At 53.6% G+C, this 16,927-nt stretch overlaps 1 protein-coding gene across 1 annotated transcript; it reads right to left on the bottom strand.

The window, feature by feature from the left end:
- Positions 1 to 1,194: 1,194 nt before the first annotated feature.
- Positions 1,195 to 15,944, bottom strand: GNG2 (G protein subunit gamma 2). Its single transcript, XM_048949235.1, has 4 exons — positions 15,712 to 15,944; positions 2,861 to 2,927; positions 2,053 to 2,213; positions 1,195 to 1,597 (listed from the first exon to the last, which is right to left on the bottom strand). The coding sequence occupies exons 3-4, from the start codon at positions 2,137 to 2,139 to the stop codon at positions 1,469 to 1,471; spliced, it is 216 nt and encodes a 71-aa protein (XP_048805192.1). The 5' UTR covers positions 2,140 to 2,213; positions 2,861 to 2,927; positions 15,712 to 15,944; the 3' UTR covers positions 1,195 to 1,468.
- Between the last annotated feature and the right edge of the window lie 983 nt (positions 15,945 to 16,927).

The following is a 16,927-nucleotide window of genomic DNA, read 5'->3' as shown; positions in this document are numbered from 1 at the left end:
AGCGGAAATTTGGCATCACAACGACCAAGACAAAGGGTTGGGGGTATTTACACGGCCCGGGAACACCACGAGCGGGGCCGGCCCCGGGCGCGCCATCCCACTGCCAACCGGAGCTAGAAAAAGAGTATGAAAAGGTAGAAAACCCAAAATGCACTTGAAACGGGCTAGAAAGATTCTCAGAAAGGTACCTAAAGACTATTGCCCTCTTGGGTAGCTGTGGTTTGGGGCTGATGGGGACGTGGCTTAGTGGGCACGGTGGTGGCGGGTTGGCGGTTGGGCTTCATGATCTTAGAGGTCTTTTCCAACCTTAATGAGTCTATGATTTGATGGGGTTAATGCAGAGCCCAGAGTACCTTATGGGATCCCGGTGCTACTGCTGGGTGTGGAGCATTGGAGTGTCCTGGGGGCTCCTGGCAAGCCATGTCCTCACGAGCATCTGACAGCCCCAAAAGGGGGCATGTTTCCCTCAAAACTCTGATTTTGGGTGATGTTGGACGTGGGAATGAGCCATCACCCTGGCACAGGACTGTGTGTAAACACAGCATCAGGCACTGCAGGAGCGGGGTGCTCTGGGCATCATCATGCTGGCACTCTCCCGTCACTGGGGGGGAGTGGGCATGAGGACGGGCAGGAAGAGCCGGGCAGGGAGCAGGGAAGAGGCACAGATGTGTGGGACAAAGGAACGGACCTAGGAAAAAGAGGCCAGCACTGTTTTTGGGGTCTGCAGCCGTGTCGGGAGGCGCTGCGGGGGTCAGCTTTGCCACTGGCATCACCTCCAACATCACATCCCGCAGCATCTCCCGCCGGCCTGTGCTGTCAGACAGAACAGAAAACCCACAGCGGGCGAGCAGAGACCAAACCCCATCCATGCACTACAACCAAAAGCCGTCACAGAGCGCGAAGCAGCGAGCACAACACCATTCACCGCGGGGCAAAGCCACCAGGCACAAGACGGGAAGCGGGGAATGGGAAAGCACGAGACCGAACACCGAGTAACATCACAGCCATCTAGCTATAGATCCAGCAGCTTAAATAAAAAACTGTACTTGGAAAGGAACCAACAACATCATTCCAAGAAGGTTATGCACATCCTTAGCGGTTACTTTTGCTCAGCACCGCTCTGGTGCTTTAAATACGGAACAATCAAACGATTTTGTGAGCTGAAAAGTGACACGAATTTATTCTTTACATGAATAATCTTTTTTTTTTTCCTTTTTTTTTTCCTTTTTTTTTTTTTTTTCTTTCTAGGCAACTCTACAGACTTCAGATCTTTTGCCTCGCAATGCGGATCATCTTATATCCCCCAAAGGCGGCCAGATTCTTTAAACATGCACATCTCTGTAGCTTCCAGGCCTTGTATTTTACTTATTTTTGTTTAAATTCTGTGGACTAGCAGGTCGTCCCCGTTCCTAAAAACTCTACATCAGTGTTCAGGGTGGCCTGAGTGCCCGTCAGGCTCCTTGAGGCTTTACAGGATCACACAGAAGAACTTCTTCTCTCTAAAGGGGTTTTCTGAAGCCGGGACGGGGGTCAATAGGGGGTCCTCCTTGGCGTGAGCTTCGCAGTATGCCATCAGGTCTGCCGCTGCCTTGGACACCTGCAGAGAAGGAGCCATGTGTTGGGGACAGGTGGCATGGGGGACATCCTGCCTTGGGGGATGAGGCACGCTGCCTTGGGGATGGGACATCCCGCCTTGAATCACAGAATAGCAGCAGAGAATCACTGAGGTTGGAGAAGACTGCTAAGATCATCTAGTCCAACCTGACCCCTCACCACCACTCCCACTCAGCCATGTCCCTCAGCCATTCCACCATAGGGACACAACACCCCACTGTGGGGATGGAACATCCCACCCCATGGGAACTTCTCCAGGAAATCACCTCCCATGGCTAACGAGACGACCACGGGATGGCCATGGTGCCACCGGGACAGACGTCCTCCATACCCACCACATTCTGCCACCACATCCGATGGCTCCTGCAATATCATTCTGACCAGCACCTACCCTCACAGCATCCCTCTACGTGCCCAACGAGTCCCCGACTGCATCACCTTTATCCTGTCGATGTTGGCCTCCATCTTCAGCTGCTCCACCAGCTTGCGTGCCTGCGCTATGCTCGCGGTGTTGTTGCTGGCCATCGGCACGCCGGGCACACCCCGGTCGGGCAGCAGGCAGGAATGGGGATGGGGGCTCAACACAGAGCCTGGAATCCCTGAAATCCCAAAAGCAGTTTGGTGGGGCTGTATTTGGGGCGTGGAGGTGTTAGAGCTGGGCCATATGAGTATGGGTGTGAGGGGAGGAGATGCAGACCAGCTTTGCATTTGAGCAAGGGCAGAAAGCCACTATCCTCCGAGGGCATTGCTGCTGGATGCATGCCCCCATTAGCCAGGCTTAGGGGATGCTGGGGCATTACAAGAAAGGCTGCAGTGCAACAAAGCAGAAGGAAATGGGGCTGCATCTGCCTCCCTCAGCCACCTGCCCTCTGGACCAGTGGCTTTTGGGGTAGCAGGGGCATTTGGGGCGGCCATAGGTGTTGTGGGATGGATGTGTAGCTTTGCTCCACCCCTGCTGCCAGCTCCAGCTGTCAGATGCCAAACAGGATGCAGGAGTTTCCTACTGCTCAAGATTTCCACCCCAGATGGACAAGGGATGCTCAGGGTGGCCATGCCAGCTTCACAGTCTATACCCCATGTAACTCATATGCCCTATATACCCCATATACCTTATATAAACTACATGCCATGTAATGTATATACCACATAAACACTACATCCTCTACTCTCTGGAAGCCCCAGGCAGGCATCCAGCACCACCCTCCCTCCCAGCACCCAGTGCTCGATGTGGGCAGCATTGCTTTACCAAAGCTGGGTCTCACTGGTGCTGGCTGTCCTTAGGGCAACAGCTGCTCCACTTCGGCGTTCGACACCTTTACAGAAAGAGGGAAATGGAGAGGAATTAAAAACCAACCTGCTCAGATGGCTGCAGTGATACCTTTCTTTCCGGCCCCAGGGCTCAGGGCTTCCTTCCGCCTCCCAGCAGCTCGCTGGGGACAGACCGCAGTGACTCTCAGCGTGCGGTGAGACTTTGAGCACAGGAAGAGGTTTCAGGTCAGCAGGCAAATATCTGAGGGCTGCTGGCAAGCGGTGCCCTGGCTGTTTTCCAGCAGAATCAGCAGGAATTCCCTAAGCCCTCTTTGCCCTAAGGGCTCTGTACCTCTTGCAAGCAGTGGCACAGAGCTATGGGCTCCATGGCACCGCATGGGGACAGAGAAGCCACCGCACGTCTGCAGTGCAGTGCGTCTGGATAATAGGATTCCTGTCTTGCAGACCGCAGGTTAATGAGTAAGGATGGTGTTTGATTTCCATGCTAATGATGTTTATGGTGTACAGGACCTGGATATTGTCTCTTTCAGGCTCTGGGCTGTGATTACAGCTCAGGCTCTGGGGCTGATTTGATGCTTGGGCACTGTGCAGAGGGGCTGTGGGCTATTCACTGCACAGCACTGCAGAATTTCTTCTCCATAAGAGCTGACAGCAGCCCAGCAGTGGTGGGGTCACCATCCCAGAGGTGTTCCAGAGCTGTGGAGATGTGGCACTGAGGGATGTGGGCACGGTGGGATGGGCTGGGGTTGGGCTTGGGGATCTTAGAGGTCTTTTCCAACCTGAATGATGCTGTGATTCTATGTTTCGCAAAGCTGCTGGTGTCCCAAGCAAGGATGATGCTGCCTTTGAGACCCAACCCAATGCAAAATGTGCTCTCAGACAGCCCATTCTGCAGTGAAAGTCACCAATTTAAGGTATTCAAACTCAATACTTGCTACTAAAGTGCTGCTTTTTAAGCACTGAGAAGAATTCCTTTCTCCTCCCATATCAACTTGAGATTAAGCCCAAGTGACAGGAGAAGATCCCAATTTTTGGGATCTCTTCTGACTGGGGAAAGGAGAAAACATTCGAATACATCAGTCATCCTCCATTAAGCAGAGCCCCTTGGGAAACTCAGTGCTTTTTTGGAACAGAATCGTACAATCACAGAATCATTCAGGTTGGAAAAGACCTCTCAGATCATCTGGTCCAACCGCCCACCTACCACCAATGTTGCCCACTAAACCATTCACCTTGAGTGGGAGCTGTTGGGAATCGGTGAACGGTTGGACTGGATGATCTTTTAGGTCTTTTCCAACCGTGGTGATTCTATGATTCTATGATTCTAGTGCTACATCTACACGTTTCTTGAGCTCCTCCAGGGAAGGTGACCCAACCATAGCATCAGTGAGCAAAACCCAGCAGTGAAATGTCTGAGCCCAGAGACCTGTCACAGGCACTTTGGCATCCCTTTAAAGGGGGTTCTATTCAGCCTAATAGAATCATCTCCATAGTTCTTAGTTGTGCTAAAGGTCGACTCTAAAAACAGGCTGCTCCATTGAAAAAATAATGACTAAATATACATAGAAAGCTGTAAAAACACTACAGGCAGAAAGAAAAGAGCAGAAAACTGCATTCCCTTTCCCAACCTACGTTTTATTGCCCAGTGCCCAGCGTGGCATGGAAATCACCAAACGGCAGCTCATGGGTCAGAGGCACAACAGCAAGGTAAGAAAGAAATTAAAGGGTGAAAATGAACCTGTTTCCATGGCAACAGCTTCGTTATCACACCGGTAGCAGATAGACACGAGTTGTGACAAGTGAGGGGCCAGCCCTGATGCCATCAGTGTGTCCATACCCAGGGTTTGGTGCCAACTGAGCTCCCATCACTGGAATGGAGGGGGAAGAGAACCCACTGCCCCCTGTCCACTGAATGGGAGTTGGACCAGATGACCTTTAAATGTCCATTCCAATTCAAATGAGTCTAATTTTATGACTCATGGAGCCCTGCGTGGCCCCATGCTACTGCATTTCACCCCAAAAGCGGAGCCAGCATCAAGTGATGCACATCCCATGGGGTGAGGCACAGCAGGGAGGTTCCCAATGAGTTTTGTCCTCCAAAATTGGTACATGGAGGGAGGTTCCCAATGAGTTTTCTCCTCTGAAATCAGTGCACGGGATGAAGAGCCCACTGTTGGATGTGTCTGTGTGGGGAGCAATGCTCTGATCCATCCATTCATGACCACAAAACCACAATCTCCTACATAGAGTATACATGGAGGTAGTGGTGCAGGACAGCAGTGCATCCCATCCCTGGCAGCTCAGGAAAGGCTCCTCCAAAGCAGAGCACAGGGTTGCATGCAGACATGAACCAGACATAGGGCAGACCATCCCCAAGCATTTTGGGAGCCCTGCTCAAGAGCCTTCCCTTTCACCTTTGGATGGCACACAGAAGTGAGAATCTCAGGTTGTTTTCTCTCATGTGCCCTAACAGTTGAAAAGAGAAGGCAAACTGAAAGCAACCTCAACTTCCTTTTATTCTCTTTTATGTTTGTTTTTTTTTTTTGTATTATTTTCTTAAGAAATGATGAGGGTGAAGGGACGTTTCCCAGAGCAGGAGAGAGCCCCAGGAGCTGCCAGGAAAAGGAAACACACTGTGTTTGGGGGGGGAAAAAAGCCAGCACAGCATAAATCATGGAACTGTAGAACCAGAGAATGGCTTGGGTTGGAAGGAGCCCTGAAGACCATCCAGTTCCCACCTCTGCAAGCAGCCATTGGCCTCTATCCTTTATATATGGGGGTAAAGAGAGTCCAAAAGAGGTAAGGAACGCTCTCTGCTCCTGGCATTTTATTTTTATGCTTGTGTTTTATTGTTATGCAGCTGGCCTGAGAAAAGAACACACAGCTTTGGAAACTCCCTAAAAACATCCAACGCTGCACGGAAAAAACAGCAGTGCCCCAGCTGCAAAGCAACAGCTTCTCCTGGCCTTGCCCCAAGGTGACACGTGTGTCCCATCAGCGGACATCTTCACAGGGTCACACGACTGGATTTCTCCCCCCTGGGTCGCTCACAGACTTGGGGGAGTGATGGTTGAGCCTGAGCTTTGCATCACCCACCCATCTCAGCTGAGCAGCCTCTTATTTTTCCATCAGCAGAGGGTGGCAGCAGGGACAGGAGGTGATTGTCCCCCTCTGCTCTGCTCTTGTGAGGCCCCAGCTGCAGTGCTGTGTGCAGGTCTGGAGCCCCCAGTACAGGAAAGGCAGGGAGCTGTTGGAGAGGGTCCAGAGGAGCCACAAAGATGAGCAGGGGGCTGCAGCACCTGCACTACAAAGACAGGCTGAGGGAGCTGGGCTTGTTCAGCATGGAGAAAAGAAGGCTGCGGGGTGAGCTCAGTGCAGCCTGCAGTACCTAAAGGGAGCCTGCAGACAGGAGGGGAGTCAGCTCTTGGAAAGGGGAGATGGCAGCAGGACAAGGGGAAATGGTTTGAAGTGGAGGGAGGGCAGATGGAGGTTGGATGTGAGGGGGAAGTTGTGTGCTGTGAGAGTGGTGAGGTGCTGGAACAGCTGCCCAGAGAGGCTGTGATGCCCCGTCCATCCCTGGAGGTGTTGAAGGCCAGGTTGGATGGGGCCCTGGGCAGCCTGGGCTGCTGTGAAATGGGGAGGTTGGTGGCCCTGCATGGCACAGGGGGGTTGGAGCTTCGTGATCCTTGAGGTCCCTTCCAACCTGGGCCATTCTGTGATTTTATGATTTAATTTTAGGGGAGATTTAGACTGGACATAAGGAAAAAGTTGCTTGCAATAAGGGCAGTGAGGCACTGACACGGGTTGCCCTGAGAGATGGTCAGGCTGGATGGGGCTCTGAGCACCGATGCAGCTGTGGGTGTCCCTGCACACTGCAGAGGAATGGGACCAGATGGTCTTTAAGGGTCCCTTCCAACCCAGACCACTCTATGAGCCTCCTTCCCCTGGCAGAAGGTTCTGTTTTAACTCCAGCATTATCCAGTGCATCCCACAGCCTGGCCACTGCCTGACCCATGGGTTCCTGGCCTGTCTGGTCTTCTTTAGGAACAGGAGACATCAGAACCCCTCACTTCAAAGGTTCATTTCTACTATGGGGAGACCGCTAGAAAACTCACATCACTCATTCATTAGAGCAGGCATCACATCATCGAGTTCTTGGTTCTTTCACTTCCTGACGCCATCAGCGAAAGAATTCAAGCTGACCTTAAAATAAAGTCAGCTTGCTCAGAAATCCCAGCTTCCAACCCCTTGTGGCTTTCAAGTATTTCCCAGCATCAAGACACAGGTGTTAACAGGAGGTGCAAAACAAGGCTTGGAATGAGGACCTGGGGTGCCATGACACAAACTTGTGCCTTTTTCCATCTCCTTTTTGCCCAGAGAAGCCCAGCTGTGCCGTGGGAGCCTTGCTGCTGTCTCTGATGACTTCACCCAAATCAAACCTTTATTGGAATTTTATTTTAAGTAACAACCACACAGAACCTAATAAACCCTTCCAGCCACTGGGAATTGCCCCAAGGGTTGCATCAGCACAGAAACAGCCCCATTAACCATCCCTTCAGCTTCAGACCCCTCCGGAATTACCTTAGACTGCTTTAATTAGGTATCCACGCTATGAAAGAATTAATTAATTAGTGATAAGCACCTGAACCACATTACTCATAAGGAACTATTTCAAGCTTCAAATACATCAAACAGGTCACAATCTATCCTGCATGGTGGAGCAAAGCCCCAGTGCTGCTGAGCACTGATCCTCCCCCATCCCTGCTCCATCACTATCAAGGCAGGAGGATGGAGGTGGTTTGCCCTTTTTCCTTTCCTTCTCTCTTTTATTTTCTTATTCCTTTCTTTTCTCTCTCTTTTTCACAATTTTTTTTCTTTTTCCCATTTTCCTTCCTTTTTTGTCTTTTTTACCTCTTATCTTCTCTCTCCTCTTTTCTTCCCCCCTTCTCTCTCCTCTTTTCTTCCTCCCCTGTCTTTCACCTCTCTTTTTTTTAAGCATCCCCAGCACTGCAAGCAGATGCCTTTGAGCTGAGCACCCCTTGGAGGTAGCTGAGATTTGCTACGTTTGGTGTATGAGCTGCAGGGTAAATCTCTCTATGGCTGACCTGCAAATGCAAGATAGCTGCTAAAGAGTTTGCTGATGGCCGGATCCTAAGCAGCAAGAGGAGGATCAGGGTGGAACGTGGGTGATTTTAGCAGGTTTCCAATTGAAGGGGGAAGAAAGGAAAACAGGAAAAATGGGTCCCCGTGCTTTTATGATCTGTGATGCTGAACGATGATTGATTGCATTACAACCCATGGAGCACACGGAGCAGTTTCCCATGGACAAGTGGTGCTGCAAATGGGGTCAGCGGGGCTGATGAGCCAGAAGCAGGCGGCGGCTGCTGCTGCTCCTCGTCTGACCCACATTGCCTCCGTTCCACAGCACTTCTGCTGGGATCTGCTTGCTGCAGCCTGGAGGCGAAAGCAGAAAGTGATTACAGGGCAGCCTGCACACCTGGGTCCCTTCTGATGCAAGCAGGGGGCTCAGCTGGAGCAGGAGCTCCTGGGGCAAAGGTTTTGGGTCTCAGCTCATCCATCAGCCCCGAGATGCAGCATCTTGATTTTCCCACAGAGCCCCACTCCCTGCCCCAGCCTGCTTTCCCCTTGAAAAGCACACGGAGCATTTTCTCCTTTGTTGATACCCGGTTTTTCTCACAGTCTTATTGACAATAATCTGCCGGAAACGCCGAGCCGCCACCGCCGCGTTCCTGCCACGCTTCCTGCTGAGTCAATGCACTGCATGTGACACCAAACATCGTTCTTGCTGCGTCGTGAAGTGACACATACTTAGCAAGCACTGTTATTGCGCAGACAGAAGAAGAAAACCACCCAGGAGCGACTTGCTGGGGCGGTGGTTTCGCAATTGCAATACAAAGCGTTGTAAAAAAGTAAAGGAAAAATGCAAAGGCAAAGAATATATGTGAAACTCTGAGTAAAGCAGTGCAAGGTGGCACTTCCTACACAGCTTGCCCTTTCATCTGTCACCCCTCTGTCTGTCATCCATCCTTCCCTCCATCATCTATTCGTACCTCCATCCTTCCCTCCATCATTCACTTATCTATCATCCATCCATTCATCTGTCCATTATCCCTTCATCCCTCCATTTGTCCATCATCGATCTCTTCATCCATCCATCCACCCCTCTTTCCATCCCTCTACTCCTCCTCCATCCATCCATCCATCCATCCATCCATCCATCCATCCATCCATTCATCCATCCATCCATCCATTCCACTATCCCTCGATCCCTCCATCCATCCATCCACCCATCCATCATTCCATCTCTCCATCCCTCCATCCCTCCATCCCTCCATTCCTCCATTCCTCCATCCATCCATCCCTCCATCCATCCATCTATCCATCCATCCACCCATTCATCCCTCCCTCCATCCCTCCATCCCTCCATCTGTCCCTCCCTCCATCTCTCCCTCCCTCCCTCCATCCGTCCCTCCATCCATCCATCCATCCATCCCTCCATCCCTCCATCCCTCCATCCGTCCCTCCCTCCATCCGTCCCTCCCTCCATCTGTCCCTCCCTCCCTCCCTCCCTCCATCCATCCATCCATCCATCCATCCGTTCCACTATCACTCGATCCCTCCATCCATCTCTCCATCCACCCATCCATCCCTCCATCCACCCATCCATCCCTCCATCCATCCATCCATCCATCTCTCCATCCACCCATCCATCCCTCCATCCACCCATCCATCCCTCCATCCATCCATCCATCCATCCATCCATCCATCCATCCATCCACCCACCCACCCACCCATCCATCCATCCCTCCATTCCTCCATCCCTCCATCCCTCCATCCACCCATTCCACTATCCCTCTATCCCTTCCTCCATCCATCCATCCACCCATCCATCCATCCATCCATCCATCCATCCATCCATCCATCCATCCATCCATCCATCCATCCATCCCTCCATCCGTCCCTCCATCCATCCATCCATCCATCCATCCATCCATCCATCCATCCATCCATCCATCCATCCCTCCATCTGTCCCTCCATCCATCCATCCATCCATCCATCCATCCATCCATCCATCCATCCATCCATCCATCCATCCATCCATCCATCCCTCCCTCTCTTTCTCCCTCCTCCACTCCCTCCTTCCATCCATCCTTCCATCCCACGCTGCAGTGGGGATGAAGACACATGACAAATGCATGACTGGATGGGACCCACAGCTCTCACCCTGGCCGTGCTGCACACCCCACATGCCTCAGTTATTCCACCCATGCCCACCCCCCTCTCCTCAGCCACTCAGAACAACCTGCAGCCAGTGCATTTCATCTTTCCCTGCCCACTGGCTCCTCAGCATCCGTCTTGCTGCTGCTCCCTGTATCGCTGCCAGCCTGAGCTGCAGAAACCACTGAAGCCAGCTGCTCTTTTGGAAGCTGGGCTTCAGCTACATGTAGGATGAAGGAGCAGCATCCCTTCCAAGCCAGATTAAGTTTTTGATGGGAGCCATTGATGGGAGCATTTACACAGGGCTCAGATACAGGCTCAAAACCCATCAGCATGTCCCTCATTTGCTGTCTGTGCCTCCTGGGGGTGGCTGCGTTCCCCCTCCGGCATCAGCCAGGAAGCAGCAGACATGGATCCAGCCCCTGGTGAGGATGCCAGACTGAGCAGCAATTATATTAAATCAGCTGATAAATAATGCAACGTATTTTGATGGTACCAGCACTCTGAGCACCGCACAAACACCATCACAGCATTAAAAATACAATGGATGGAGCACAGACAGGCCAGCATTAAATAATTGAACATAAAGCCCTTTGGAAATGCTGTCCTTGGGGCATGCTGGGACACAGGTCCTGAGGCCACCAGCCCTTCATAGGTCCTACCCAGGCCATGGGCTCACACAGGACCCTGCCAATGCTCAAGCCTTTCCAGTAAGAGAAGAGCTCCTCCAGGTGCAGATACAATCCTAGAGCTGATGGGAAGAGCTCTGAGTATTTTTGACAGGTTGTGGAGGGCTGCTGGCCCCAAAGGACCCCAAACAAGGGGGGAGGAGCCCCCAGAGCTGTGTGGAGAAGACTTGGACAGGTTTCCCTTGCCACAAAAGGAAAGTGGCTGTTGGCATGATCCTGGAACTCACGGTGGATGGACCAGAAAAGTCCAGCCTAAATCACTGAATCATAGAAACACTGAATATTCTGCACTGGAGAGGACATTTTTGAGGTCCATTCCAAAGCCATCCAGTTTATGATTCCATGAAAATGAAGGGGCAGATCCTTGGGCAGCTCTTCCCATGGCCACCTGCTCTTGGGCCAAAGCATCCCAGCCTAGCAGAAGCCAAAATCTCAGTTGGAGTTCCTTGCCATAGCACAGCATCCCAGCACCGCCATCATTTACCCTTTGGCCTGACATCCATTCACAGAACAGCCCATTCCTCTCATTGAACCATTCAGGTTGGAAAAGACCCCCAAGATCTCCAAGCCCAAGCTCAAGCCACCCCACCACGTATCTCAGTGCCACGTCTCCGTGTTTCTTGTGGACGGTGACCTCTGAGGTGTTGCATCCCCCCACTCTCCCCATCCGGCTCCAGTCAAAACGGGTCAAAGCCAAGAGCCAGGCAGGGAGGAGCACTGGGAGCCAGTGTTAACCATAAAACAAGGCACAACGTGCCAGCAGAGCATCCTGTAGAGTCAAAGCCTCCAGCTCAGAAATATGACAGCGAGGTGGGTTTTGCACGGCCAGTGGGACCCCAGGAGGGAGCATGGACATCCCAAAGTGTGTGTGGAGCCAACGAGTGGGTGCAGTCACAGCAACACCCAGCACAGCTCTGTGTGAGAGATGCTGTCTGGAGGTGGTGAGAGGCTCCATGAGATAAGAAGGAAGAGCAGGGAGTGTAATGAGTTGCGCTCCAAGCAGCTACAGAGGGAACTGGTTCACCTGATGGGCTTTGTGCAGCTCCTGGTGCATTTAGGACATGCTTCAGGACTCCCCAAAGCTGCTCAAAGGCAATTCCCAAGATAACACCCTTGGACAGACACCACTACCCAGCTCAAAATCCAGGGACAGAGAATTTCTCCCGTTGCTTTGTGCCTGGGGGGGCTCAGATGTGCTGCTGTTTCTCCAAGAGGATGCAGGAAGGTTTGGAAACAGCGATGCAGTGATCCCAGAGTGTAGGAAAGCACCCAGACCCTACAGTGCCATGGGGTATAGGCACCCACCTGCAGCACCCTATCCTGCACCTCGCTTCCCTCCTTCTTGCTGCAGCTAATTCCCTACAAAACCACCAAAAAATGTGGCTGAACGTCTCACTTCTGACAGAGAATGGCCTAAGAAGCACAATTCATGGAACTGCCATGGAACACCCCGCCTGCCCTTGGGGCCCTATGTCTATGGGTTGGGACATGGGACATTGGTTGGGGCATGGGACGTGAGTTGGGACGTGGGATATGAGTTGGGACACGGGATATTGGTTGGGATATGGGACATGGGACATTGGCTAAAACATGGACATGGGTTGGGACATGGGTTATTGGTTGGGACATGGATTGAGACGTGGGACACAGGATATTGGTTGGGACATGGGTCATTGGCTGAAACACGGGACATGGTTTGGGACATGGGATATTGGTTGGGATATGGGACATGGGTTGAGACATGGGGAATGATGCAACTGCAGAATCTGTCCCTATTCCCATCACTGAAGTAGCACAGCTTTCCCAACACAGCAGCACTGACACGACAGCACTGACAAGCCCTATAATTAGTGCCATGAATCCATCCAGGCACTGTCAGCGTGTTCCCCAACGTGCCAGCCGGGGAAGCGCCCGCACCAAGGAGCTAATCCCATTCTTCAACTCCAGGCTCCCTCCCAGCACAACTCCCTCGAGCAGAACTGCTTGTGGCTCATATCCCTGCAAGGCTTCCACCCTCAGCTCTGTTGTGGTGGAACTTTGCAGCCCCAGGAGGGAGGATGCTGCAGCAGGAGCGGTGCAGGGCAGCGCGCTGGGGTGAGGCAGCAGCACAGCGGGGTCTGCCGGGAGCTGCAGTGGGAATATCCTGTGCTGTGATGGGTTTTATTTTTCCCATCGCATGGTGTTTGTTGCTCAGGATGCTTGATGAGCTCCAAAGGCATGGAGAAGCTGAGTTACAGCCCTCTCACAGACCCAGGAAGAGCAGCTCCCAGGGAGCATTACAGAAGGCACGGAGCTAACTTTCCTTCCCATGCAAGGAGGGCGCTAAGCCTGTTAAATCAAGACAGCAGCTCAGCTCAAGGAGTTGATCCACTGAGCACAATGTGTGTTGCATCAAACCGTGCACAGACACCACGGTGCTGCTCCTGTCCCTGGGTGAAGCACACCCAGACCATCATCAGTGCCCCCAAGCACGGTGCTGGGGATGGAGAGGTCCTTTCACAGTGCCCTTTAAATGCATTGTGGTTGCCACTCCCTGCATCTCACCCAGCTGCTGCTGCCCAAGAGCTGTCAGCGCTGTTACCAACAAGCAGCAAGGTGGGGAGGTGTAAGGTTTGGTACGATGCCATTTCAGGAGATTTTTTTGGTTATTATTTTTTCTCTACTTGCTATATGGAAAAAAATGATTTTGGCTGCACGAAATGGAGGAGATGCATTATTTCAGACCTCATCCTTCACACGTGTAGCAAGGACACTCCGCATTGCATCCCATGGCATCCCATAGAATCCCATGGCATCCCATGGTCTGGGATGCAGCACCCCGCTGCCTTCCCAGCCATCCCTCCCCGCTGCCACCCAGAGGGATAAAACAGCCAGAAAAGAGGCTGAGAAGCAAGAAAATTAACCCCACACCCCGGTTCCTTTGCTCGCCTCTCCCACTTGTGCGTGCCATGAGCGCTCGCTCTGATCCCACTCCAGGCAAAGGAGACGTCCCGCTGAGCACTGACACAACTCATGCCAAAAACGATGCTTTTCCCACAGCCGTCCCCTGATTTCTAACCCCAGAATGGAAATGGGGAGGCCCAGATATGACCCCTCCCGGGATCCAGTGTGGGATTGGGCTCCATAGCCCTCCAGCAGCGCCGGTGGGGCCAGGCGGCGTTTGTAGGGCCGCGGGTTGGGTGCCGCCTCTCCAGTCCCAATTGCTATGGAAACTGCGTGCGCGGCGATGCCTTCCCTCCTCCCATGACTCACGGGTTTTCAAAGGGAGAAGTGATGCCTCGGCCGCCGCCGTTTTGAGGCCAAAGCAGCAAAATCCAGGCGGGTGCATCAGTGGGGCCAGGTGGGAAAGGCAGCGCCGGGCCGTGCCAAGTTGGAGACGTTGCTGTGCACTGAGCTCCAGCATTGGGTGGTGGAGGTGTTGGCTGGGTTGGGGATTGGCAACAATCCTCATCATTGGGTTTCTCCAGCAGTGCTACCCGCATTGCTCTGGGATGCTGTGCCCTGACCCCAAGGAGCACGATGCCAGCCCCTGGGGCTGGGATTCAGACGGAGAGGAGATCGCCGTGCTTGTGTCACAGGTGGCATAAGGCAGCGAGCTGCTGGTAGGCGAGCAATGGGATGGAAATGGCAAGAAAAGCCCCAAAATGGGTGGGAAGGAAACAATCTGACCCCATAGCCCGTGGCATGGGGTGGGAAAACAACGCCCGGAGCGCCTCTGAGCATCCTCCTGGAGGAAGACTTCACCCCGGGGTTTTCCTGGCAATAATTAATTGAGTCATATTTCAATCCAGCCAGCGGCCATATGGCAGAAAAGAGGATTAGCATCGCAGCTTCCAGCTGCATGGAGGGAAATCCAGTTAGGAGGAAAAATCCCCCTGCCTGGGTCCAGCCTGGTGCCAAGGGGACATGCCCCGACCCCGGGCGGTGCGATGGGGATTTGGGGTCTGTCCAGTGGGAAACAAACGGTACGGCAAAGCCACAAGCATTGCATACAAGGCTACGACGACGGGGCACAACGCTGCCCTATGCTCCCACCCCCATTACCATTGGGGCAGCACACCCTGAGTTTATCAGAGACTCATAAGTGGGGAGCTGAGATGCAAGTTTTTCCTTCGTTAGAAATCCATTTTCCTGCAAGAAGTTTGGGGCTGGATTCCTCTCCCTCTGGCACAGGGGACCTCGGACCATTTTTATGATTCTATTCTACGACTCCCCAGTCCCTGGGCACAGCAGGGAGCTGCCTGGGCACACGGTGCCTTTGCCATGGTTACTTTTCCTGCGACCTTGCACGATCTGTGCTGCTTCCTGCTGCATGGCCACAGCAGGGAAAATCCGAACTCCTATTGAAATCCCAGCCATTGAGAGAATGGGGGTGGTGGGGTGGGGCAGCAGGTGGGGATGGGGCACCCCAAATACCCCCTCCTTAAGCCGTGCCGGGGGCAGATCCATCCCAGCCAGAGGGATTTGGGGCAGGGAAAGCCCTTTGCAGGGGGTGGGAGAGGGAGAAAAAAAAAATAAAAAGGAGAACACTACGTCTTATTCATCCCGAGAAAAAGCCGTTCATGTGATGGCAAATCAGTTGATTAAGTGAGGATCAGCCCCCGTAGAGCTTTGCTGGGGGCTGAGCGCTGGGGCAGCACCAGCCCTGCAGCACCCATCCGTGTTGGGGCTACGGGCTGTGCGGGGTGCCGGGGTCCCCGCGGGGCATCCAACGCGAGCAATGACGGGGTGATGCAAGCCGGGGTCGGGGTGGGAGGATCGCCTTTTGGGGGACAATAAGCAGGGAGCGGTTTGGGCCCCGAAGGATGGCGCTGCCATGGGATCGCCCAGATGTGCGCGCTCCGTGCGCGCCCGCTGCCCCCCAGCCCCGCTCCCGTTGCCCCCCGGCTCTCCCCGTACCTGCGGGCGGTGCTGCCCCGGCTCTCCCCGCGGGGCGGCGGCGGTCGGACGGACGGACGGATGGAGGGATGGATGGAGGGATGGATGGAGAAGGGATGCGGGCTGGAGGCAGAGGGGCGGTCAGCAGCAGCCCGGAGCGGCGAGTCCCCACCCAGCTTTGTCTGCGCTCATCCCTCTGCCTACAGGAAGCGGCTCGGCCCCGACTTCCTCCTCCTCCTCCTCCTCCTCCCTCTGCTGCTGCTCTCCCTCCTGTCCCCTCCCCTTCTCCTCACCCCGAGCCCCCTCTCCTCTGCGATCCCCGTTTTCTGCAGCCCCGCTGCGTTCTGGGCTGCCCTTCCCCTCCTCCTGCCCCATTTCCCTCCCACTGCCCCACACCGACCCCCACCACCCGCTATGCGCCCGCCCCGCTTCCTGCAGCCCCGTCACACAGCGGCATCCTTCCCCCAAAGCAGCCCTGCAGCCCATCCCACCCTCCTGTACCCCCATAACACCCCCTGCATCCCCTCACCCCCTTCTTCCCATCACACTCCTGCACCTTATCACACCCCATCCCCACCATTGCTCCGCTCTGAAACCACACCACATCCTGCATCCCATCACCCCCCAAGCCTTCCCTCTATTGCCCCCACATCTCCCAGGATCCCCTATTTTCCCCCTCCTAGGGGTCCTCTGCCCTCCTGAGCCCTTTCCAACCTCCAGCCCCTACTTGTGCCTCCAGCAATTCCTCATTTTACATACATTATTGTTAAATCTTTAAGCCCCGATGCCCAGATTTTAGGATTAGGATCTTTTTAGGATATGGGGAGCTGGTTAGCTTCTTTATAAGATCATGTATTTCCTCCATCTGGACCCCAAAATGACCTCCAACACCCCAGATGTGGGTTCACCTCAGGTGCCTTGGGTTGAATTTTGGGATGCACTGGATCAGCCCTCTTGTCAAACCCGTAACCCCTGTTATTAAACCCCAAACCCCCTTTATCACACCCATAACAGGGTTGCAGGCTGCACATGGTCTCCCCATGCACATTTCCTGGAAGGAGAGGCGATGAGCCGCAAGAAAATGGGCTTCATTTACACAGCAATGCCCAACAGCTGATGGCTGAGGTTGGCAGCCACTGGGAGAGGCTGGGGCTGCCCCCAGCAGCACCCAAGGGTGCCCCCAGCACGAGACCCCAGAGAGAAGCACCCAAGCAGCAAAACTAAAATAGCACTGCCA

Source organism: Lagopus muta, chromosome 6, assembly GCF_023343835.1.
Source record: "Lagopus muta isolate bLagMut1 chromosome 6, bLagMut1 primary, whole genome shotgun sequence".
NCBI classification, from domain to species: domain Eukaryota; kingdom Metazoa; phylum Chordata; class Aves; order Galliformes; family Phasianidae; genus Lagopus; species Lagopus muta.
Note: the sequence above shows the minus strand (reverse complement) of the source record. Positions and strands in the feature narration are given on the sequence as shown.

What these genes read in the sequence shown, in the direction of transcription:
- GNG2 (XM_048949235.1), bottom strand. Translation starts at nt 2,139, where the DNA reads ATGGCCAGCAACAACACCGCGAGCATAGCGCAGGCACGCAAGCTGGTG. An exon ending in CCAACATCGACAGGATAAAG is followed by an intron (nt 1,598 to 2,052) that starts GTGATGCAGTCG and finishes CCTTCTCTGCAG; the next exon opens with GTGTCCAAGGCAGCGGCAGA.